The 25,995-nt window shown below is 41.6% G+C and overlaps 2 protein-coding genes across 2 annotated transcripts; both read right to left on the reverse strand.

Annotated features, from left to right (window-relative positions):
* Positions 1–1,336: 1,336 nt before the first annotated feature.
* LOC108437988 (extracellular calcium-sensing receptor-like) lies at positions 1,337–13,594 on the reverse strand. The gene is made up of 11 exons (XM_017715453.2): positions 13,337–13,594; positions 12,352–13,146; positions 12,049–12,249; positions 11,488–11,632; positions 10,269–11,158; positions 4,848–5,065; positions 4,310–4,601; positions 3,356–4,159; positions 2,987–3,217; positions 2,515–2,638; positions 1,337–2,235 (listed from the first exon to the last, which is right to left on the reverse strand). The coding sequence occupies exons 1-11, from the start codon at positions 13,592–13,594 to the stop codon at positions 1,337–1,339; spliced, it is 4,857 nt and encodes a 1,618-aa protein (XP_017570942.2).
* Positions 13,595–16,782: 3,188 nt separating this feature from the next.
* LOC108437986 (extracellular calcium-sensing receptor-like) lies at positions 16,783–21,723 on the reverse strand. Its single transcript, XM_017715451.1, has 6 exons — positions 21,476–21,723; positions 19,990–20,281; positions 18,963–19,793; positions 18,220–18,447; positions 17,801–17,924; positions 16,783–17,696 (listed from the first exon to the last, which is right to left on the reverse strand). The coding sequence occupies exons 1-6, from the start codon at positions 21,721–21,723 to the stop codon at positions 16,783–16,785; spliced, it is 2,637 nt and encodes an 878-aa protein (XP_017570940.1).
* Positions 21,724–25,995: the final 4,272 nt, after the last annotated feature.

Below are 25,995 nucleotides of genomic sequence, written 5' to 3' on the forward strand. Positions count from 1 at the left end.
CTGCATGCTGATTTGTTTCCATCCATAGTAAGAGTCTTTCATGAAGTCAGCTCATGTGAAATCTGGGGTTGTCCTGCAGATGGCAGTGCTAGACCTGGTGCTGCACCGACTGTTCATCTGAAGTCTGAACCTGAGACTCACATGAGTCTGTAACTCCTGCAAAATGCTGTTGGCCTAAGTGGTGTTTTTACTGTACTACAGAAAGCAGTCATTGCTTTATGTTTTTTCACAGTTGGCAAACTAAATAAAATACAGTATGTGAAGAGATGCACAAAATCTGCCTTGCTTTGAAACAAATTCTGCATGTGTTAGTCATTTTCCCTGGAGACTTACATGAGCACGAGTCATTTTTTTAATGAAATAACAGCTTTTCTAGCATTAATGGGTGGATTACTTGTGTAATTTTATCAGTTGATCACAGCCTTCTTTTAAAGAATTTCCCAGTGCAACAGACTTCACAGATATGCGTAGTGGCTTCTTCTATGGCCCAACCCCCTTGGTTACTGTTGCTGCAACACCAAGCTCTTGAGCCATGGTACTTTCAATAGTAAAGGCAATTTTCATTTTATTAGAGTTTACAATAGATGCCTTATCCCAATCTTAGGACTAAATCACATCCTAATGTGTTGGACCCCAGCTAGCACACTAACCACAATCTAACATGCTAGTCATAATTCAGCAGTACAGTACAATACAATACGCTGTAATAAAATCTGAGGCAGTCTGTATTGTTACATCCCTACTATGTATATAGGCAACGTGGAAGACTTATGAAGGGTCATTAATGATCGAATGTCCTCTTTTAGGGTCTGTTGTTTATGGAATAAAGCCAGAGTCACCTCAGAGGAAGACTAGTGGATGTTTTCTGGCATACCTAGTCTGCAGATGTGTGCATGTGGGCATTTTGGTGCATGTGATATGCATGTCAGGACTGTGGTATATGGACTTCAAATAATAATAGTTAACTGATTTGAATGAACTTATCATAAGTATAGTTATATAAAGTTTTTTTTTAAACCATTAAAACTAAAATTATGGAATCCAAAAACGTAACTGGATATATGTCCGTATACATACAGTGTCTGTCTCAGGCTATGTTGTTTTGTGCATGCAGACATATTGAATCAAATAAAAGAGTGTATACACATATGGGTGCTCATCCGTCATAAGACACACCTTGTGAGGAGTTTGCAGGCATGCTCTGCTTTGCTTTATCCAGTGCATAATCCTCCTTCTTCTCATTGTCAATCTCTCTCATCATATTCTGAGATGCTTTCAGTGTATAGGCCTGTCTTTTTTATAAAATCTCTGTGGTAAAGTGTTATGTTTTATTGACTTATTTGACCATCATGCTCTTTTTTGTATTCCTTTCTGGTCTGAGCAGAATGATGTAACATTTGGGGGCAAAGATACACAGCAGGAGGCTGTAACTGGAGGCCAGGATGGCAAAGACCTCCACTGCCACAGTGTACTTCCCTGGAGAGCTGACGTATGCTGGCACAAAAGCGACCCACACTGCACAGAAGATCAGCATGCTGAAGGTGATGAATTTAGCCTCATTGAAATTATCTGGAAGCTTCCGGGCGAAGAAGGCCAGCAGGAAGCAGATGGCAGCCAGCAGACCGATGTAGCCCAGCACCAGGGAAAAGCCTATGACTGATCCCACTGCACAGAGCAGCACCACACGGGCTCCAAGCTCAACTCCTGCACTTTCTGTGGGAAGAGGAGGTGCCAGCACCAGCCACAGCACACAGATTAACACCTGCACCAGTGTGCAGACAAAGATGCCTGCCCTCTGCTGAGCAGGGCCAAAATACCTCATTATGTTTGAGCCAGGCAGAGTTGCCCTGAAGGCAAAAAGGACCACCGCTGTCTTACAGAGAACGCAGGCCAGGCACACCACAAAACTAATCCCAAACAGTGAATGGCGCAGCATGCAGGACCAAGGCGCCGGCCGGCCAATGAATGCTAATGCACACAGGAAGCAGAGTTTCAGCGACAGCAGCAGCAGGAAGCTCAGCTCTGAATTATTGGCACGGACCAGAGGTGTATCTCGATGATGAAAGAAGGCGATGAAGACAGTCCCAGTAAGTGTTGCACCGGCTACCGACAGCACAGAGAGGATGATGCCCATATGATCTTGGAAGGACAGGAATTCGACTATCATAGGGATGCACTCTGTTCGGTCAGTGTTGGACCAGAACCGTTCTGGGCACTCAGTGCACTCTGTGGAGTCTGGAGAGAAACACAGTAAAAAGAATATCATTAATAAGGGAAGCATATTAACATTTCTGCTAGGTTAATATTTGTCTTGTTAATTTGATGGTCCTGTTTAAACAGTATTGAATAAATGTTGATCATTTGTTTGAATTCTGTTCAACTTTTCCAAAGAAGTTAAAATGGGAATCAAATGCAGATTAAATATAAAATTAGTGCTGGTGAACAGATTGTTTAGAAAGAGACTGAAGCTGGACGAAGCTCAACTGTTTTGTATTCAGCATGATTATACTGTACCAGTAGCATTGTTGATCTCCCCTGCTGCACATGGTATGCAGTCATAGCAGCAGACAGGCCTTCCTTTTTGCACAGCCTTCCGGGTTCCTGAGGGACAGCTCTCACTGCACACAGACACAGGCACCTGTACAGAAATGTTTAGGAGCAAAGGGGAAGATGGAAACGTGTTCTTTAACTTCTACATTAGCAACATTAGATTTTCTTATCCTTATATATGTGTAAGATATATAAATATGCACACACTTGCATGTAAAACAGACTTTAAGTCTATCCTCCCCCAACATACAGTAAGTAATACATAGGTTCTACTAATTCACACAAACTAGGAGTTTAGTATCAACCTTTATTTTTTATTTGTTATGTATTGGTTGCTGTTATGCCTTCTATGTGACCATCCATAGCACAGCTCTGTGCTTTTTTTTTGTGTAAGAAAAAATATGTCTGGATACATTTTGGGCAAGACCATTCTTACCTTGTCACCCCAGCCTCCTCCCCAGATCACTTTCTTTAGGTCCAACTGCAAGTCTTTGTCTGGTCCTTTTGTTGCATCAAACTGTCCCACTTTTACAAACTTTAATTTTCCATCAGATCCTATATGCCAGTTAATGATGTCACATGAGGTGGGTTGTTCCCCGTTTTGGTCAAAATAAACAAGCTCACCCACTGGTGTTGTGAACTTTACTGCCTTTAGGTAATGTAGAAGCTGACAAAATAGTCACAGAGTGTAACGTACATATTAGTAAAACCCATGGAAATACATTTTGTTTTTTCATTGCCTGTATATGTATTTTAGTAGGAAAACAAAAAAGTGTTTTGCCCTATCTGTGGAGCTTTTCTTTACCTGTTCAGGATTTATTGGCTTGATATCAGGACATTTTCCATCCTTGAAGGGCCCTTTTCCAGGCTGACAGTCCAGCATGTCCTGAATAGCATTTGCAATAGCATACACAGCCTTATACACGTTGTACTTGCCATCAGACATGGTCTCCTGTGCTTGTATCTGCATTTTTTCCAAGCCTGTGCATCGTGGTCGTGGAGGTCCTGACAGGATTTCCTCTCCAAATCTGCACCCAAACAGTTCCTCCCAAACGTTCTGTACCAGCTGCTCCTTTGGGTGCTCCCCTGGATTCAGCTGCGTTAGATAAGAGCTCAAACCTTTGATTTCAATGCTTGGTTGAGCTAAGCCAATGGTGCCGCCTAAGGAGAGGCCACTCCATAAAGCGATGTAACTTGATGTGCTCCAGGCTGGTGTGGCAATCCACTGCCTGTTTGTTACATTCTGCTTCACCACTTCCCTCAGCAAGACCTCCGTATCTGGGCCGATGGCTAAGATCGCCACCACCTGAGCCTTGGAGCTCTGTATTTTCTCTACAATTTGCCTGATACTGCTTAGTGTGTAGGATTTGGAAATTACCCCTAAGTAGTCCATACACACATCTGAACCCTCCAGTTCCTGCTGCAACAGCTGCATACTACTTTCCCCATAGGCATCATCTCCACAGACAACTCCCACCCAGGACCAGCCCATGAAGCGTAGCAGGCGTGCCATGATTTTAGCTTGGAAAGCATTGCTGGGAATTGTGCGCAAGAAAGTGTGGAATCTTTTACGGTCACTGAGACATGCACAGGAAGCATAGTAGCTGACCTGATTGCAAAGATTACAGAGAATCATGAGAGTCTTAGAAGTGACATTTTATCAGTTAGTATTAATATCTTTTCCTTTTAACAGTATTTTGTGGTAAATAGTGTATTGTTTCCAATGTTATTGAATAAATTTAAGAAGTAAACCATTTACCATGGGGATACCAAAAATTCCCAGTGTATCAGCTACCACTATGGAAGCAGAGGAACGGGCATCACCAATAATAACAGGCACACTAGGGGCCCTGGCACAATGTTCTCCTGAAATGGCCTCCTCCTGGCCCGTCACTAGTGACAGTGCAGTGCTCAGGGTGCTCCCCTCACTCAAGCAGGTGTCTGCTGCCAGGTAGCCGAGTGTGAAGTTGGGCAAAAGGACCGGGTCCCGATTGATTTCCTCAACAGTGAAGATCATGGTCTGAAGCCAGTGATATGAGCGGAGATCAACACTGCGACAGAGATTGAGATGCTTGTAGTAGTGTTTATGGTCAGGGAAAACTTCAGTAAACTCAACAAATAAAAGTGGAACAAAAGAGAAAAAAATGAAGGGTGAAAATGTTGGAATACATTGTTTTTCCACAATTGCAAAACTAGAATTTCCAATAAGATAATATCTTATTATCTTATTTTTTCTTTTAATCTTTGAATACAGATTTTTGACTCCTGCAAGTTAAGAGAAGTCATACTGTACTCACCTTTGACAGCGACCTGTTTGTCTTTGAGTGAATGCATAATCGGGTGCGGGAGCTATACTGTGAACAGGAAACAGACCCCCAATAATCACATCTCCCTCCTTATACAGGCTCCCTGAGATGGACCTGCTCTGACGAGTACAGGAGAGTCCTAGAGAACACACCCAAACAGGCCCAGCCAAGATTCCCAGTATCCACAGCCATGCATCCACAGCCATTACCTGAAAAGAGAGAGAAAGAGAGACAGGGAGTGAAGAAGAGAAACGCAGGACCTCACATATGCACAGAGAGAGAGAGGAGGACCCTGTTTAGTAGAGGTAATTTTGCCGCGAGCGAAAAGCATTTGTGGTAATTGGGAAACTCCTGGTGGATCTAGAGCAATTTTCTGGTCCACAAAAAAACAACTGAGTTAAGTGTTATTTAATATGCTCTAACGTCAAACAAGGGTTAGTGAACATAAACAACAGATTAAAGCTGTTGTGTTCTTGGAGCCCCTGGAAGTCTTTGTTTCTTTATGTATATACAGGGACATTCACTCAAATGGGGCCTCGAATATTCTACTGTAACTCGCATTAGAATGAAGCAATCTGAAGCAAAAAAATACACTACATACCTTGATGTGCTGCTCAATACTGTACACCCCCATCCTGAAGTCAAGTGAAGCGGTACAGGGGTATACGTTGCAATGGCTGTCCGGTGACTACCTCATCGCTCTGACGCAGGGGCATCCTGGCTTGTTTGAAGCTCCATATACTGAGGAGCACATTTCACACGTTGTGTTCAGATTGCTTCGTCCTAGCAAGAGTTATTACAGAATATTCGGGACCTCTTTCAAGTGAATCGATAGAATGTATGTATATGACAAATTAAAGGACAAACCATCAAGACGTGTTTGGAATGGTGTTGAGCCTCCACAAGATGCCAGAACAACTTCAGTAAGCCTTACCTGTAGATTCTATAAGTGTCTGAACTGTACTGGAAGAGTGGTTTAGGTGTTCAGTTTGGTTATTAAGACCATTCATATACATCATTTTTATTCTCATCAAACCTTTCAGTGACCCCTCATGTGTTAATTGCTATTCCATTATTCTAATGCATTTCCAGTGTGTCTTTGAATGCACTGCATATTTAACAGACTTTACATATATTTTCTGTATATGATACATTTTGTAAATATATATTAAACAGTTAACATTGTGTAACTTTTATTAATGTATGCAAGATGCTTTTTCACTGGTTCATGGGAGCAGAACTTAACCATCTAGTAAGCTGCTGATGATTTTCCATTGTTTTTTTTCCACAATCCAGACGACTTAATTGGCTGTTTGGAGATAACTTAGGTCCACATGTTAGACTGCAGTGTCCACTTATTACAACCATGCAGAATTAACCTACTCACCACCGTAAGTATACATTTTCTTGAAAAGCCAATGACATGTTTAAAACTCTTAAAAAATAATTAATTAAAGAGGTTGTTTGAGCGTGTTAGTTATTGTAGGCTACAGCATTTCATACTTGTCTGTTGATGGTGATTCCCTGAACCTGTACTAAAGGAAGATTTTGCGATCCTGGCCTCCAGCTTCGTCCTACTGGTCTATGCAATTGCTCTGAAATGTTATATGATTTAGATGAGTACAAGAAGAAATTTCTCATGGAAAAGTCTTCCTAAAGAATTCCTCATCAGTAATGAAACGAGACATGGGTCCCTCTGAATTTTTATTCCAGTTCTAGGTCAGTACTAGTCATGCATGAAACACATTTAAATTACTTATGAGAGAGTTTCTGTGTGTTATTAAGAATTGTAGAGATTCCCTCACTACAGCTCAAGAAGTTTACATTATTTATTCCCATTTATCCTAAAACTTTATCTATGAAAGCAACAACTTCCACAGTACAATGCACCAACATGTTAGACACACACAGGTATCACCCCTTCCCAAGGCCGGTGTTTACACGTGAACATGCAGAGCGAGACACAGATACTGAAAAAGAGCTTTTTAAGTTTGTTTTGCAGTCTCTGACAGTTATGGACTGTGCATAAAAACAATGCTAACCATGTAAGTGAGGGGTGTCACAGAACATTAGTTGTTGCAGGCAGTTCAGTCCTGAAATATCCAGATGTTGCATTGGAAGAAGAATACCTGGCAAAACTTCCCAAGACGCTGGTGAACAACAGACACAAAGGCAGCGCCCGTTCCTGTTAGCCTATGGCTTTCTCTGAGCGGACTGCTGCTTCCTGCAAGCTCCTTTATATTTGGTCAAGTTCGTAACACTGTATTCTGGGCTAAGCAGAACACAGTATTACAAACTCATTATACTTTTGGATGAGTCTGGAAAGCTTAGCAAACATTACATGAGGTATCAGCCACATATCATTCTTCTGGAATTCGGTCTGCTGCCATAACAAGTTGGCAACTAGTGTGCTCCAGGTCTGCAAGTATTTATGTCCTTTTGACCTTTTGGGACATGAATCACCTGTTTTTCAGGATACCACTCCCTGTGGAACAGCAACAGATGAGATATCCAAGGCCTCACTGGTAATCCACTGCCTGGCAGCCATGTTCCTAAGTTCCGAGTTACTTCATTCATGAGCAGCGATAAGTAGGCCTCAGTGACATTCACTACCACCATTTTGCTTCTGCAGGCTATAATTACATCCCTGCATTGTCATCTCCAGTGTTATGGGTAACGTGGTACAGAGTAAAGTTATAGTAATGTTATAGTAGAGTTTGTAATATGTTTTACCTTTGATGAAATAGTGTAATAAGCAATATTACATGTGATACATTCAACTCACAGTGGCAGCACGGTGGCGTGGTGGGTAGCGCTGTCACCTCACAGCAAGGAGGGCCTGCGTTCGATCCCTCGGCTGGGCGACCAGGGTCCTCTCTGTGTGGAGTTTGCATGTTCTCCCCGTGTCTGCGTGGGTTTCCTCCGGGTTCTCCGGTTTCCTCCCACAGTCCGAAGACATGCTAAATTGCCCCTGGGTGTGAGTGTGTGAGTGACTGTCTGTGTCTGTCTGCCCTGCGATGGACTGGCGACCTGTCCAGGGTGTATCCTGCCTTCCGCTCGAAGACTGCTGGGATAGGCTCCAGCACCCCCCCCGCGACCCTGACGGAGAAGCGGCTTAGAAAATGGATGGATGGACATTCAAATCATAAATTTCTTCTAAATTGATGATCTGTGGTCTGTGTATGTAATTTACATGCTAGAGGATCAGGTGACTGTGCCACTTTGTGACATTGCAACTCAATCTGTCAATCATCTGGCAACTCAATCTGTCAATCTGTTGAGAGATCTAATCCTGCTGATGTGAAACTGATAATTCAAAATTCTCATGCTAAAGAAGAGAGGCGCAACCTACACAGGCCAATCTCTCTTTGTGTTAAGGAACAGCTCTGAATAGCTTTATACGCTTTATATTTTATTCATAGAGATTTTGTTTTATGGCAGCTATTTTGGAACTGTTCCTGTTAGTTTCCTCGTTTCGGACAACGTCCATTCATCATTTTTATTAAGAAAGGTGTCTGCCTCGTTCTAACTATGTATTCACGCTAGCAGGCAACAAAGCGACAACCGGCATCATTTCCTGTGGTAGAGATTTCGTGACAAGCCTCAAGTAACACAGCGGCAGAGTTTACATTTTCTCAACTTTATGCAAATGAGCTATGATATGATGAATTTTCAAACTAGGACACAGCTTAAAGGGCACTGGGCTGTTATTTTACACAGCAGGTGAGATCATCAAGGCCTCTGTGTCAATAATGACATTGTTCTGGTGTTGTGAGGTTTCTGTGTGTTCCTCACTTTTCTGTTTCTTGTGTGAAATATTTGTAATCGTAAGACGGAGAGTAGTGCTTTAGAGCAAGAATGTAATTTTTACATCTTGCTAAATCATATTAAATGAGATGTACATATAATAATATTTTATAATATTTCAACAAAACAGTGAAAACAGTATTCTAGACATCACCCAGGCCTAATTACTATATACTTTTTATGTTTTTTAACAAATGAACCAGATATATTAATAAGCTTGCTCTCCAAAGTTTCAGCATGCTGTTTCATTGGTATTACAGTAATTCTCAGGCCATACACAGAGAGAAATATCACAAATCCCCTTTATCTCCCCATGGCCCTAGCTGTCTCTCTGTCAATCTGTCTTTCTTCCTCTCTACCCACTCTGCCCTCTAATAGTCAGGGAATGAATTACAAACTCATTACCTGTGATATCTGGGGTGGTCCTGTAGATGGCAGTGCTAGACCTGGCAATGCAAGACTGATTTTTGTAGGGGAGAAAAACTAAGCAAAGACCAGTAACTGGCTTTGCTTTTACCCTGTCTGTTCCTCCCTCAGATTATCTCTCCTGTTCCCTTACTTTCTCACCTATTTTCTCTCTCTATTTCTCCCTGTCTCTCTGAACTACTTCCTCTTAGTTCTTGCTTTTCCTTCTCTCTCCCCCTACATGTCTGCCTCTTACGTGAGTGTGGAGGTGTTTAGTCTTTGTTTGCCAAGACTAATGAGACAAGAGAATGAACTTTCACACTTTAGCTAAAATGTTATTTTTCTTGAACACCTCCTTGTCTGTCTGAGGGGATTGCAAGAAGCTTCTCTGTAGCCTGGACGTCCTGATCCTCATCTGGCTGAAGCGACGGCCTGAGGTAAGGAGCTGGAAAAGGTGATGGCCTGAGTGTGATGACTCAGCAGAGATTTTCTCTGCACACCTCCTGGTTCTGGAGGCATGCAGTTTCAGAAATGTAGGCAACATAACCCTAATTGTCCTCTCTGCAGACCTGATGGTGCGCTGCATCGTCTGTGGAGGTCATGCTTGGTGGCTGAGCTACCTCACACTGTGATGGATATGGTGATGTCAGACTCTCTGGCTGTGCCAATCTAACATTTCTCAATAGAGAAACAGAGTAGTCTAATCTAGAATTTATCAAAACATGAGCTACTTCCTCAGCATCTTTTAGAGTTAGCATGTGGGTCATTCCATGCCAAGCTACTGAGGGGCTGCCTTGTCACATGAAGTGTATTTATCTGTCATAACACACCTTCCGATCTTTTTTTTTTTTTGTATGAACTAAGTCTTTTTAAGGGAATGGGGGTAAGTTTAAATTTATATATTTATTTGCATTATGGCAAATATTGTTACAAAACCTTTTGTGATAAACTTTTTCTTGGTTATAATATAATATTTTAATCTCATCTTTACTTTTTAGGAAATAAATGCAAAGTATTTGCAAGTGGTATTTTAAATCATTGCACAGAATAGTACTAAAGAAAGTAAAGCTAGCTACAGGAAACCTGAGTCTTAATGAGCCTTTTTCTTGTAAGGATTTAAATTTGTGATAGCCAGGAGATAAAATGGAACACATTGTAACTCTCCTGCCAAAAATCTTTCATTTTGTTCACCTATTTGGCCATCATGCTCTTTTTTGTATTCCTTTCTGGTCTGAGCAGAATGATGTAACACTTGGGGGCAAATATACACAGCAGGAGGCCATAACTGGAGGCCAGGATGGCAAAGACCTCCACTGCCACAGTGTACTTCCCTGGAGAGCTGACGTATGCTGGCACAAAAGCGACCCACACTGCACAGAAGATCAGCATGCTGAAGGTGATGAACTTAGCCTCATTGAAATTATCTGGAAGCTTCCGGGCGAAGAAGGCCAGCAGGAAGCAGATGGCAGCCAGGAGACCAATGAAGCCCAGCACCAGGGAGAATGCCGCCACAGAGCCTACTGCACAAAGCAGCACCACTCGAGCTCCAAACTCACCTCCTGCACTTTCTGTAGGCAAAGGTGGTGCAAGTGTCACCCACAGCACGCAGATCCCCACTTGCACCAGTGTACATAAGAAAATACCTGCCCACTGTTGAACGGGGCCAAAATACCTCATTATGTTTGAGCCAGGCAGAGTCGCCCTGAAGGCAACCAGGACTACCATTGTCTTACCGAGAACACAGGCCAGGCACACCACAAAACTAATCCCAAACAACGTATGACGCAGCATGCAGGACCAAGGCGCCGGCCGACCAATGAAAGTCAGCGCACACAGGAAACAGAGTTTGAGTGACAGCAGCAGCAGGAAGCTCAGCTCTGAATTATTGGCACGGACCAAAGGTGTATCTCGAAAACGGAAGAAGGCAGCAAGGACAGTCCCTGTAAGTGCCGCCCCTGCAACAGACAGCACAGAGAGGATGATGCCCATGTTATCTTGAAAGGACAGGAACTCCACTAACTTTGGGATGCACTCTGTCTGATCAGTGTTGGGCCACAAACTCTCTGGACACTTGGTGCACTCTGTGGAGTCTGTGGAACACAGTAAAAAGAATGGATTTCATTGATGAGAGAGACAGCTGTTTTACATGTGGCAGGAGACACTAATCATTTTTCACATTCTCTCTCTTTGTAAACAGTGTTAAGTTAACTAAAAATGATTTACTTATATACTGTTTATCTCGGCCTAGCAAAGTCTCAGCCGGACACAAATGTACACTAAATGGTAAATCAAAAAAGTGAAAGTCTTTCTATAAATAGTAAATAGTCTTTCTAAATATTTAGACAGTATAATACCAGGTACTTAATGTTTGGGCATTAAGCAGAAAAGATACACTGGATTAAGCATGGTTATACAGTACCAGTAGAATTGCTGATTTCCCCTTTTGCACATGGTATACAGTCATAGCAGCAGACTGGCTTTCCTTTTTGCAGAGCCTTCCTGGTGCCTGGGGGACAGCTCTCACTGCACACCGACACCGGCACCTGATTAGCAAATAGATGAATCTCCACTTTGATAAACTGTTAATGATAATGGAAGTGTCAACTAAATGTTATGAGCAAATGGAAAGATTGGGTTCTAGATCTTAAAACATTGGAGCCAGAAAATGCAGGATGAGATTGCCACACAATCAGTGAGCATTTTACATTGGGATGCTGTCTACTTTGCATCACAGAGATGATAAATACATTCTGCAGCTACCAGTTAAATACATACCCTTTTTTGATCGCTGATATGTTGCTTTCACCCTGATTTAACCATAGCACAATTTTGCTTATCTCTTAGAAAAAAGGTATACTTTTCAAAAAATATGAACAAACATTCTAGTCTCTTTTTGTGTCATTTTATCTTCTTTAGGTGCATAACACAGAACCAGCTACCACATTCTTACCTTGTGACCCCAGCCTCCTCCCCAGACTACATTTTTCAGGTCTAACTGCAAGTCTTGCTCTGGTCCTCTTGCTGCATCAAAGTACCCCACTTTAACAAACTCTATCTTTCCTTCAGAGCCTATGTGCCAGTTAATGATGTCATATGAAGCAGATGGACCCTCATTGTTGCCAAAATTCACGTGTTCACCAACTTGTGTTGTGAACTCCACTGCCTTTAAGTAGTGCAGAAGCTGCCAGCGAAATTATGTATTATATATGTTATATACTTTAACCTAAAAACCAGGCTTAAGGCCATTTTTAAGTATATGTCTGTTTAAATATTTTTTCTTTACCTGTTTAGGTCGTATTGGTTTGATCTCAGGACACTCTCTGTTCTCAAATGGCCCTTTTCCAGGCTCACAGTCCAGCATGTTCTGAATCGCATGTGCAATAGCATACACAGCCTTATACACATTGTAATTAACATCAGATTCAGCCAGTACTTCCACCTTCTCTAAGCCTGTGCACTGTGGTTTCAGAGGTTCCGACTGATTTTCAGCCCCAAATTTGCACCCAAACACCTCCTCCCAAACGCTCTGTACCAACGGCTCCTTTGGGTGTCTCTCTGGGCTCAGCTGGTTCAGATAGGAGCTCAGGCCCTGGATATCAGCACTCTGAAGGGCTAAGCCAATGGTACCTGCTAAGGTGATGCCACTCCATGTGGTATAAGAGCTCAATGTGCTCCAGGCTGTTGTGGCAATCCACTGCCTGTCTGTCACATTCTGTCTCACCACTTCCCTCAGCAAGGCCTCTGTATCTGGGCTGATGGAAAAGGTCACAACCACCCAGGCCTTTGAGCTCTGTATCCTCTCTACAATTCGCCTGATTCGGTTCAGTGCATAGGATTTGGGGATTGCCTCAATGTAGTCCACGCATACACCTGAGCCTTCCAGTTCCTTCAGCAGCAGCTGCATGCCACTTTCCCCGTAGGCGTCATCTCCATAGACAATCCCCACCCAGGACCATCCCATCATTCGCAAGAGGTGAGCCATGGCTTTTGCCTGAAAGGCATTACTTGGAACTGTGCGCAAGAAGGTGGGGTACCTGGTATGGTCACTGAGACATGCACAGGATGCAAAGTAACTAACCTGGAGACAGAGCACAGGGGAATAAAAGGAGAGAAACTACAGTTTCGGTCAATGTTTTTGTGTTTTGCTTCTTGATAAATCTATACAGAAAATAAGCAAAAAAGTTAAGTGAGAAAAGGAAAACCTGCAAATCATCACTTAAACATTAACATTGTAGTAAAATCGTGAAAAGACATTATTTCCAATTTACCAGTGGAATGTCAAAAATGCCCAATGTATCAGCCACCACTATAGAGGCAGACGAACTGGCATCACCAATAATGACAGCCACGTTGGGAGCCCTAGCACACTCTTCTCCAGACACTGCTTCATCCTGCCCTGTTACCATTGACAGCGCAGCACTTAGAGCACTTTCAGCAGCAAGGCAGGTGTCTGCAGCATGGAAACCTAGTGTGAAGTTGGGCAATAGGGCTGGATCCCGGTTGATTTCTTCCACAGTAAAGATCATTGTCTGCAGCCAGCGGTATGAGCGCAGATCAACACTAAGACAGAGAAATGTTTGGTGGAACATTAAAGGTTAAGAAAAGCTGCTTTAATCTCACTGTAAATTGAACAGACACATTTTTGTGGCATGCTGGAATCAGTTTATCCAAAATGCCCATCTAGCAGCATATCATTTATCATCAGATTGTCCTTTGTTAAACATGTGTCTCTATTAGTACTTTTGCACATTTTTTTTATACTTCCCATGAAGAAAGTTGCACTGTACTCACCCTCGACAGCGGTCTGCCCTTACTCTTTGTGTGAATGTGTGGTCGGGCTCAGGAGGTTCAAGATGAACAGGAAACAGACCCCCAATAATCACATCTCCATCTTTATACAAGCTTTCAGAAACAGACCTGCTCTGCAGAATATAGCAGACTCCGAGAGAGCGTGCCCAAAACAGCCCAGCCAGGAGTCCTAGTGTCCACAGCCATGCATCTACAGCCATCACCTGATGAGGAAGAAGAGAGAGTGAGTGAAAGGAAGAGTGCAAGGACTCGCATTTGCAGGGAGAAAGAGGAGGACCCTCTTTAGTAGAGGTAAATTTGCCCTGAGCAAAAATCATTTGGGGTAATTGAGGCAAGTCCTGGTGGATAAAGAGTAATTTTCTGGCTTACAATAACAACGTATTTAATGTGATAATCTTTATACAGGAGTGACTGAACATATGAAACATTTCAGTTATGAAGCTGTTGTTTTTCATAAGGACTGAGCCTTTAAACATGGTTGCATAAGTATATTTTTCACATGTCTACGTTTATACAGATAATTAGGTGAATGTATGATCTGCAGTACTTTCAAAACACAAACGTGTGTGTTTTTGCAGTGATAGTGCTCCTTGAACTTAAACCACTGGGAAAAGGACAATTGAACCAAATCTGCAATCACAGGTGACATCATTGTTAATCACTGTTTTTCCAGAGTTGTAAGTAAATTATGTTTTCATTCATGATTTGTCTTCAGCAGTTTCTCCTGTTTTCATACATGCAAAGAAGAACAAACAAGAAATCATGATATACATGGTCTTGTTTTTATTTCCCTACTTAGAAGTTCCCATTCCCAACTTTAATCAAAATAAGAATACAAACATATTGAGAATGCTAAATGATTAAATGTGAGGGAAAATTTAAGGAACCTGGACTGTCATGACCACGACCCTAGATTTGCCCTCAAAAAAAGTCATTTATCTCAGCGTATGCGTCCGCCTCCTCGCTCCACGTTACAAAAATGACCAAAAACAATAATTTTTATTTTTTTTTAAAAGCATTTAGTTGCATTTGTTTTTCATAGTTTTTCAATTTTATGTAGTTTTAATAGGTTACAGGTATAACTGTATCTACATAAATTAAATTAATGGGACTGCATTTACCTTTGTATGTATGTGGTAAGACTGTGCTCACACAAAATGGAAAAGGTTCATTTACTAATACTTAAAATTAAGATACTGGAATACAAATTCATATCAGAAGGTATTCCAAACAGTAAAGTGCATTAGTCAAGTATTTTGACTATTTTCATACATTTTCAAATGTATTTAATAAATACATTTACATATGTTTATTTTTGTATGATATGTTTCTATGTGCAGTATTTCAACTATTTAAAAACATGTATTTTAAACATATATTTGGTTATGGCAGTATATTCTGGAAGGCATTTTAATATTTGGAATGTATTTTGGCATTGACTAAAGTGTATTTGAAATGTATTTCAGATATAAAAAAAATTCCAGATGAGAAAGGAGACTCTCGCTACTCAAATATTTTTCCTTAGCAAGAGTTTTAGGAGATGTCTCGAAAGTCACACTTACTTAAGTACTTCAAAGATAATACAACTCATGTCGGCGTCTGAACTAAAGACAATAACCAATTCCCATCTGAGACTAAGAGCCTTCTCACTTTTGGTAATGTGAGCAACTATTATTATTTTTATGTGAGCCAGAAGCATCTCATGTCTCTTTTTTGTCCAGTGCTATTTCTCCTAGGAATCTCTATTAAGATTAAGGTTCCGTCAAGTTCATGTGAGCTCAGACAGCTGCTGCGAGTGTTTGTCTCTCAAAAGAATTGAATAAGGTGCAAAGCCACTGGCCCTGTTTATTAAGTATTCGTGAATCAGAAGCTGTTTAGTTCCAGAAAAAATTGTGTGTAAAAGAATGTTCGGTGCTTAAGAGCCTTGATGACATGCTTGTTAGTAGTAAGATCCAGTATTATGTCCTCACATTAGGCTGCGTCCATCAGTACTCGGTGTTCCTGGACCTCATAGTTTACAAATGAAGCCCTGGAGGGGCCATGCCAAGGAAAGTTAAGGGACGTTCTTGTGACGTGTGCAGTGAGCACATACCTTGGCAAGCTGCAGGTGGTCTTGTGAAATGACACAAGCCCATGAGCCCTTGTGTGCAGCTTGCTCTGGACATTTTAGTGGTCTAGAGAGCATGACATCTTAACACAAAATTGATTTCTCAGGGAAAAAGAATTGCAGTAGGACATAACTCTTTGTTTAGATAAACCCCTGTATATCTTGATAACCCACATTTAAAAACTGGGTAACGTACTGTCTTCCCCCTTTTTTGCTTTTCTAACTCGCATTAATGTACTATGCTAAACTTAATTTAGTTGATCAAATCTGCATATTTGTGTCCTACTGTGTTATGTGTTTAGAATTAAAAAATAGTTGTCATTTATACCATTTATATTAATTTCTCTCAAAATGTAGTAGGTTTTACTGGAAAACAAGCCTATTCTAAATGAACAAATTTTTTTGCAAGAGCTACTTACGATGTTGCCTCATCTCTAAATATCTCTGTACATGCAATTCAGTCATAGTATGTGAGATTAGTTTATGATGCAATGGTATCTCTTTGCATTTATATGTGATTCTATATACATGGTTTAAATATTTCTTTGTATTAGGTCACAATTTCATTAGAGATTTACGTTTATTGTATATAGCTTGGATAAAATGAGCACCTTAGAACAGCAATTTCAACCTGATAACACAGAATAAATATATAAAATAATACACTTTTGAAACTATTTATTTCACTCAGAACAGAAGAACTATATTTATAAAATATCTGAGACAAAGGGGTTAGTATCACTTTACACAAGATTTTGTGCACATGTACAACTACATATTATAATAAATACTTTATAGCTATTTCTTTTGTGTTGTTCGACCCATTATGGCTTGTTTGGTGTTCCTTTCAGGATGCAAGAGAATGATGTAGCACTTTGGAGCAAATATTGCCACCAGCAGGCCAAAACTAGAGGCTAAAATAGCAAAGACCTCTACAGCCACTGAATACTTTCCTGGAGAGCTGATGTATGCAGGAACAAAAGTGATCCACACAGCACAAAAGATTAACATACTAAAGGTGATGAATTTTGCCTCATTGAAGTTATCTGGAAGGTTCCTTGCCAAGAATGCCAGCAAGAAGCTCACAGCAGCCAGCAGACCAATGTAGCCCAACAGAGTTGCAAACCATAGCACCGAACCCACAGCGCACTCATATACTATTTTAGAGCTGACGTAGCGAGTGTTTTTATAGGGTGTGGGAGATGCTGTAGCCAGCCAGGCTGCACATATGGCCACCTGGAAGGCTGTGAGGACCAACACGGTCCCTCTCTGTTGGGCCACTCCAAACCACTTCATGGCACTTTGGCCTCCTGGCCGGGATGACTTAAATACAGCCACCACCACCATAGTCTTGACCAGGATGCTGGAAACACTCAGAACAAAGCTGATGCCGAATGCCACGTGCCTCAGCTGGCATGTCCACAGCTGTGGCTGGCCAATGAACAGAAGGACACACATGAAGCACAATTTGAGTGACAGCAGCAGCAGAAAGCTTAGCTCTGAGTTGTTGGCACGAACAACAGGGGTGTGTCGGTGACGTGCAAAAATGCCTAGAACCCCTGCACAGAAGCAGGAGCCGAAAAGGGAGGCCGTTGTCAAGGATATACCAAGCGGCTCCTCATAGGACAGAAACTCCACCTCTTTAGGGACACAGCGGTCCTTCTCTGGGCTGGACCAGAACTCCTCAGGGCATGCTGTACACTCAGTAGAATCTGAGAGAAAAACGGAGAGGCCAAGAGAAGAAATATGTGAGTGCAAATTTACTACCATTCAATACTATGCTGTATATATTTGCAGTCAGTGACAGCAGATTCACCTGTTACGTTGCTGATTTCTCCATCTGTACATGGCAGACAATCAAAGCAGCAGATGGGCAGGCCTTTCCTTCTGGCTCTTCTGGTGCCAGGGGGGCAACTTTCACTGCACACAGACCTGGGCACCTGAAGAATAGGTGAAAAATAGGTTACTAGGTTTGTAAGACAAAGTATTGCCACTGTAATCTTTATTGTCTGCGCTATGTGCAAAGAGAGTAAGTGCTTTTAGTGTTTGCTTAAATGTTGGAAAAAAACTGATCACTAAGAAAATAATGTAAAAAAAGTGAAAATTACCAGTGCTAATGCAAGGGCATTTTAACACACAGATACAAGCCTGCTCTGGAAGAGGAACATGCCCTGCTACAGTATGTGCTCTGCACCTAAGTTTGTAAATGCAGTTCCATGCTGAAAAGTGATTTACTTTTTTTGATTCAAAGTTCCAGAACAGTGCGTCCTCATCTAGTGTGAGGACATAATCTGCTTGCGAAGCCTCATCCACCATGCCGACTGTATGGACCTTGATTGACCCATCTGGGTTTGGCTGCCAGTTCATGACATCATAGATGGCCAGAGCATTACCATCTTTGTCAAATGATACATGGTCTCCAAAGCCAGTAGTGAAGTTCACTTTCTGCAGGTAATCGACAACCTGCACAAGAGGCAATCGGAGAGGGCAGGTGTTAGACACGTCTGGTTGACGTGAATGTTGTAATTACATTATAAGCTCATGTCATTGTACAAGAATGTCGCATAGGAGAGCACTATAAAAACAATTTAACGATTAAAAAAAGATCCTGTCCTTTTTTCCTATCCTATTAAGATTCTTTCACTATAAACATTGTAGTTTGACCTAATCTGTGATAGAGAGACTGACAAAATGTAGTCCAAGAGCTAGTAATAGTTTTTAATGTTTTAAATAACAAGTTTTCCCCATATTGGTAAATACAGAGATAGAACAAGGTTGGCCATGGATCTGCTTTTATTCATTATTGAAGGAGGCTTACTTATTTCTTTAAAAATTGTATTTTTCAACATTTACTATGTAACCATTATAAAATACTTTTTTTTTATTTGATACCTAACCTTTAACTTCTTTGAACAGCTTTGAATTTATGGCCCTGGCTCACCACAAAGAATTTTTGGGGAGCCCTGATAAAGTCTCACCTGCCAGGGCTGTATGTTGCCTAAGCTGGCACAGATATGTCCATTAAAAGGCCCTTTTCCCTCTTTGCATGTTGTCAAGTCATGCAGGGCATGCGCCAGAGCATAAACAGCCTTGTATACATTATAGGAAGCCCTTAATTCAGATATATCTGTGTATGCTGTGTCTGTGTTTCTGAGTTTTTCTTCTCCTGTGCACACTTTTTTCTCCTCTTCTCCATCAGCCTGTATACTTCCAGAATCAAATGTACATCCAAACATTTCCTCCCAGAAGTTCTGTACCATGTTGTTTTTAGGATGACTGTCTGGTTGAAGGCGAAGCAGGAAGTCCCGTAGTCCCTGGATCTCCCCACGACGGATGGCGATACCAAGTGTGCCCCCAAGGTATGGCAGCAGACGTCGGGTGAGGAAGACTGGTGAGGTGGCCCAGGCTTCACTGGCAATCCACTGCCTGCCAGTGACGTTCCTAAGAGCCACTTCATCCATAAGTGGCAACAGATAAGCCTCAGTGGAGATGACCACCACTACCCTTGCTGTGGAGGCTTTAATCGCTTCAACAATGCGTCTCACGTCCTTGCGGTTGTTGTCTCGTGGCAGCATTTCAGAGTAAGCTACACAGCCACTGAGCTGGACCTGCACGTCCTGGTGGAAGGCGTGTGCAGCATGGATACCATAGTCATCGTCACTGTAGACCAGGCCCACCCACGTCCAGCTGAATCGCTTCAGGATCTGGGTGATAGCATGCACTTGGAAGGCGTCACTGGGAATGGTCCTGAAGAAGGAGGGGTACTGACGCCGGTGACTGAGGCATGAGCAGGTGGCGAAGTAGCTGACCTGATAATGGGAGAGAGAGAAGGAGAGTTTTTAAGAAAAAAAAATTATACAGTGAGAGAAGGGAAGAAACATGACAGAAAAAGCATATAAAATGGCATGGGAGAAAATTATTTGCTAATAATTACAAAATTCTGCTCTCACAAAAGTCCACAGTCCTACACATGAAAAGCAAACCAAAATTTCCCTGAATCTGTACCATGGGTACTCGAAACAGCCCCAGCACACTAGAAATAGCGATAGAGTGAGTGGATCCTGGGTCCCCCACTATCCCAATCACTGGGGGAGATCCAGTGCAGTCTACACTGGAAGTGGCTTCATCTGTCCCACTGAGTAAGGCCATAGCTGCCCGGAATGCAACCGCAAGCTTCACGCAGTTATCATACATGTGGTAGCCTAGAGTGATATTGGGCAGTAGTTTGGGATTTCTGTTGATTTCATCAATAGCAAAAGCCATAGTCTGTGCCTGCTGGAAACTTGCCATGTCAAACCTGAAGCACAATCAGAGAGAAGGAGACTGTGAGCAAAACAAGTAACAATAGACAGTAAACACATTCACTAAATTGCATAATACAATTGTGCTGTTAAATGTTTTATGTTCTGCAGCCAGAGCTACTACATGCTTTTCAGAGTTGTACTTGACCAATCAACAGAACAGTACATTGCTGATGTTACCTAGTATCTCCAAAGTGACTTTACAGGAGAAGGGAAAACCTACTTTGCTTTTAATGTAAGTCAGTGGAACCAGACTTTTTTCCAAGTAATTTTGGGTCATTTCATTCAGTCCATTCATCAAGAAATGTACACACAATGTAAAGGGCAACAGGTTTTTTCAAATCATGTCAAAAACTGAGAAATGAAAATACAGGGTTTTTTTTCTTACAACAGCAATATACAGTACTGTGCAAAAGTTTTAGGCATCTAAGCAAATTTTTAAACAATTTACCTCAGCAGTGAGTTTATCACAATATACATTAGAATAAAGTCATATTCCTAATTCAAATAAACATAAAAAGAGTAAAAAATAACAAGAATTTCTTGGGTTCACATTTTTTCTTGACACCTTCATAGCCGCCACAGTGACTTGTTAATATCATCAATTACATCATGAGTACAGTTTAATGAAGCACTGATTGGTCAAACCAGGAGTTGCTTTTTAACTACATGTAATACTGGACTTCCTCGAGGAGAGGTTTGAAAATGGTTAAACAAACACACTAACATCCAGAAAATCACTATATATATATATATATATATATATATATATATATATATATATATATATATATATATATATATATATGTATATATAATCATTATTAATTAATATTCTATACATTTTATTTATTCAAATAGTAACACTTTTCTCCACAAATAAACACATACAACACAAATAAATAGATTTTGAAAATGTGCCTTGGGTGCCTAAGATTTTCGCACAGTACTGTATCCGTTATATACATTTAAGTAAATAGTGCAAGTAGGATAGTGCACTGTAAATTACTTCTCTCATTACAGAATTAGTCAAAAAAATTGCAAATCACAAATACATGCCCGTAACCATGATTATAATGATTTTTCTATGAATAAATCAACAGCTGTCTTTGTTCTTCTTTTGAACTATCTTTCTGTTCATTTGGAGCACAGTAGCACTCCTCTGTTGATGGTCAGTGATAGCCACTCACTGTTCACAGTAGGGCTGTTCCGGTTCACTGGTGAAGCTAAGCTCTGGGAACACAGTGAGAAAGTGGACCTCAAACAGGCCCCCCAGAATCAGGTCTCCATCCTGGTACATCCCATTAAGATTGAAATGCCCCCGCAGCTGGCAGGAGCCTGACCCAGACGTTGAGTCTGGGACTGGGGATGAAGAGTGAGAGAAGAATGCTGAAGAACTCCAAATAATGCACAGATACAGGTATGAAACAAAGCACATCTTTCTCTCTCGACTCTCGTCTTCCTGTCTTGTTCTTTGGCCTCTCTGACACACTGTCTTCTTCCCTGTCTTGTGGTAGACATGGGGGTGACTGTTGTTTTATACAGCAGGTGGGGTCATGTGGGCCTCTGTGGAGATGATGACATTGTTCTGTTTTTGTTTTTTATTTTTCCATTTTGCACTTCCAAGTTGTGTATGCTATTTTTGTAACTGTAAAATATGGTCATTTTTAGTGGAGATTGCTTGTTTCCTATAATTTTAATGTTTAGACCTAGGGGTCAACAATGTTATATGTATTAGTATCATGATAAATTGTCACATTATGTTGCAATATGTGAGTATCATCAGAATGTAAAGAACACTGAACACTAACCAGCTGTATGTTTCATTACATAGAGAATATAATTAGGTCTGGTTAATTGGATTTAGTTCACAATGTGAAAAATTCCATATGTCTGTACAATAAATAAAATAAATGTGTATCATGATGGTACATTATTTACCAATGTGGATGCCGAGGTGCAGAGGTTGCCAACTTTCTGCAGAGTCAATTGCTACAGACCTCCAAACTTCATGTGGCCTTCAGTTTAGCTCTTCCATTTTTTTGTAAATAGCATCTTTTTACCCACTCTCTTTCTTTTCTGGATATTGAGGCTGGCTGAGCCTGTGCGTACCTGACTCTTACATTCAGCTGAATAGTTTTACTGCTGTGAGGGCGGACAGAGACCACAAACAAACTGGTAAGAAGAAGGGAGGAGGGCTGGCTGTGTTCGTGAACAACAGATGGTGTAATCCTGCTCACATCACAGTTAAAGAAGTAATCTGTCAGCTGAAGTGTGTGTTGTAGCTATGCGTCTGTATTATCTCCCACACAAGTTTTCTAACGCCATTCTGTGTGCTGTGTACATCCCACCTTCTGCTAACGCGGACGCCGCATGTGATGTCATCCACTTGACCAGTGTGAGGGTGCAAAACCAGAGCCCTAGTGCATTCATCGTAGTATCTGGAGACTGCAACCTTGTTACCCTCTCATCATGTCTGCCCACTTTCAGCCAGTTTGTGGACTAGAAGATGAGAGAGAACAAGACTCTGGACCTGCTGTATGCCAATGTCAAGGAAACATACACTCACCGGCCACTTTATTAGGTACCTGTTCAATTGCTTGTTAACACAAATAGCTAATCAGCCAATCACATGGCCGCAGCTCAATACATTTAGGCATGTAGAGGTGGTCAGAACAACTTGCTGAAGTGCTATTTGAGCATCAGAATGAGGAAGAAAGGTGATTTAAGTGACTTTGAACGTGGCGTGGTTGTTGGTGCCAGACGGGCTGGTCTGAGTATTTCAGAAACTGCTGATCTGCTGGGATTTTCACACACAACCATCTCTAGGGTTTACAGAGAACGGTCCGAAAAAGAGAAAATAAGTGAGCAGCAGTTGTGTGGACGAAAATACCTTGTTGATGTGAGAGGTCAGAGGAGAATGGGCAGACTGGTTCGAGATGATAGAAAGGCAACAGGAACTCAAATAACCAACCAAAATCTCTGAGGAACGTTTCCAACACCTTGTTGAAAGTATGCCATGAAGAATTAAGGCAGTCCTGAAGGCAAAATGGGTCCAACCTTTTACTAGCAAGGTTACCTAATAAAGTGGCCGGTGAATGTGTAAATCCACAGCTCTCCCTCCACTGGGCCGTTCAGACCATAACCTGATTCATCTCAACTCATGGTATGAACCCCTGATTCAGAGACAGGCAGTAACCACAAGGGCAGTGAGGAAGTGGTCACCTGAGGCTGTAGAATCACTGAGGGGCTGTCTGAAGGCTACACAATGGGATGTCCTATGTAAACCACATGGTGGGGACATAGATGCAGTAACATCATGCATCACTGACTACATCAATTTCTGTGTAGACTCTGTTGTACCCCCCAGGACTGTCCTATGCTTTCCAAACAACAAACCCATGGTCACCAGTGTCTTAAAGTCTCTGTTGAACCAGAAGAAAAGAGCATTCATGGCAGGAAGTAGGGAGGAACTGAAGAGGGTAGAAAAGGACCTTAAAATCTCAATTAAGAAGGCCAAAGAAGAGTACAAGGACACAAACTAGAGCTGAATAACACTTGTGAGGTCTGGAGAGGCCTAAAAGACATCACTGACTTCAATCAACGCAGCCCTATTCCAGCAGAGTTGTGTCTTCTGCAGAAATTCTCAGATGACACGGCCATTGTGGAGTGCACAAGGAATGGACAGGAGGAGGAATACAGGAAGCTGGTGAAGGACTTTGTTGACTGGTGTAAGCTGAAACAGCTGCAGCTAAACATCAGTAAGACTAAGGGGTTGGTGCTGGGCTTTAGGAAGTCCAAACCTGTCTTGTCAGCAGTCACTATTGATGGTGTTGATGTCAAGGAGGTTGGGACATACAAATATCTGGGTGTGCACTTGGACAACAAGCTGGACTGGAGCTGTAACACTCTTGTAATGTACAAGAGAGGCCAAAGCTGTCTCTTCTTCCTGAGGAGGCTGAGGCCTTTTGGTGTGTGCACTAAGCTCCTGTGGACATTATACCAGTCCGTTGTAGCTACTGCTCTATTCTATGCAGTTGTGTGCTAGGGCAGCAACATTAACAAAAGTGCTCTGAACAAAATTAACAAACTTATTAGGAAGGCTGGCTTTGTTGTAGGAGTCAAGCTGGACTCTTTGGAGGTTGTTGCAGAACAGAGGACGCTCACCAAGCTACTAGCCATCTTGGACAATACCTCACACCCTCTGCATGCTACACTGGATGAAGGGAGAAGCTCATTCAGTGGCCGTCTGTTACAGCTGCGCTCTGTTAAAGAGCGCCGTGTGAGATCTCCCTTACCTACTGCTATAAGGACTCTGCAATAGTTCTCCTTACTGCAGAGATGGTACTGATCTCCTGCTGTCTGAACTGTGCTGAACCACTGTATCACTGTATCTCCTCTTTGATTAATACACACTGTGCAATATCTCACAACTATTACTGTAATGACACTTTTCACTATGCACTTTACAAAATTGATGCAACTCAAAGTTAGTCATATCTATAATATGTGCTGTTAGACTACCTCATACCTCATACCACACCAGCAGTGCCTGCTGTCTGTGAATACAGCGAATCTGTCTCATATGCTATGCTAAATATGTAAATAGGTATACTTTTATACTTTATTCTATTTCTCTTGTACTTTAACTTATGTCTAGATTTATTTCTATTTTGTATTTTTCTGCATAGTTTATGTGTAATTATATGTCTTGCTACTGAAACACTGCAATTTCCCTCCGGGATCAATAAAGTTCTATCCATCCATCCATCCATCCATCCATCCATCCATCCATCCATCCATCCATCCATCCATCCATCCATCCATCCATCCATCCATCCATCCATCCATCCATCCCTCCCTTGAGTTGGGCTTGGCCCTTAGTTCCAGTATAATGAACTCTTAGACATGGATGAGTGAGTTTAGTGTGTTTGACTGGCCTGCACCTCCTGACCTCAACCCGATAGAACACCTTTGGGATGAATTGGAACAAAGGCTGCGAGCCAGGCCTTCTTTTCCAACATAAGTTTCTGACCTCAAAAAAGTGCTTCTTGGAAGAATGGTCAAAAATTCCCAGAAACGCCGCTCCTAAACCTTGTGGAAAGCTTTCCCAGAAGAGTTGAAGCTGTTACAGCTGCAAAGGGTGTGCTGACATTTATATATATATATATATATATATATATATACTTTCACATAAGTGATCATCTGTTTTTTACTTTCTGCTAATTATTGAACTGCAAGGAGGCCAGTCAATAATTCGTGTTAGTTCTACCATGTACTGCAGATGGCAGTGTTACACTTTGCATCGGCTGCACACTTGTTTAAGAAGAACAGTCTGAATGTGAGACTCACCCAGTGTTGCCCATACAACACTGCATTTACCTTCTAAAACCTACACACATACATACACATTCATAAATGGAATTACAAGGTTTATAACATGGAATGAACAATATATATTTAAGTATATTGTTATTTATTTAGACCTGTCCAGGGTGTATCCTGTCTTCTGCCCGATGACAGCTGAGATAGGCTCCAGCACCTCCCGTGACCCTGAGGGAGAAGTGGCTTAGAAAGTGTGTGTGTGTGTTATATTTATTACATATGTAAATATGTATATAAATCTATACTAAAAGGCATCTTTTAGATGTTTCATTCGATTTTTGTTTTGTTCACATTAAACATTACAAAAACATTATTCAGTCCTAAA

This window comes from Pygocentrus nattereri, chromosome 7, assembly GCF_015220715.1.
Source record: "Pygocentrus nattereri isolate fPygNat1 chromosome 7, fPygNat1.pri, whole genome shotgun sequence".
NCBI lineage: Eukaryota > Metazoa > Chordata > Actinopteri > Characiformes > Serrasalmidae > Pygocentrus > Pygocentrus nattereri.

Excerpts from the sequence above, each read along its gene's own strand:
- LOC108437988 (XM_017715453.2), bottom strand. The coding sequence starts at position 13,594 with ATGATCTTTACTGTGGAAGAAATCAACCGGGATCCAGCCCTATTGCCC. Across the intron at positions 12,250-12,351 it reads AACCAATACGACCTAAACAG|CTTCTGCACTACTTAAAGGC; the intron begins GTAAAGAAAAAA and ends TTTCGCTGGCAG. Across the intron at positions 2,236-2,514 it reads GGAGATCAACAATGCTACTG|ACTCCACAGAGTGCACTGAG; the intron begins GTACAGTATAAT and ends GTTTCTCTCCAG.
- LOC108437986 (XM_017715451.1), bottom strand. The coding sequence starts at position 21,723 with ATGTGCTTTGTTTCATACCTGTATCTGTGCATTATTTGGAGTTCTTCA. Across the intron at positions 20,282-21,475 it reads GAACAGCCCTACTGTGAACA|GTTTGACATGGCAAGTTTCC; the intron begins GTGAGTGGCTAT and ends ATTGTGCTTCAG. Across the intron at positions 18,448-18,962 it reads GCAACATACAGCCCTGGCAG|GTTGTCGATTACCTGCAGAA; the intron begins GTGAGACTTTAT and ends CCTCTTGTGCAG.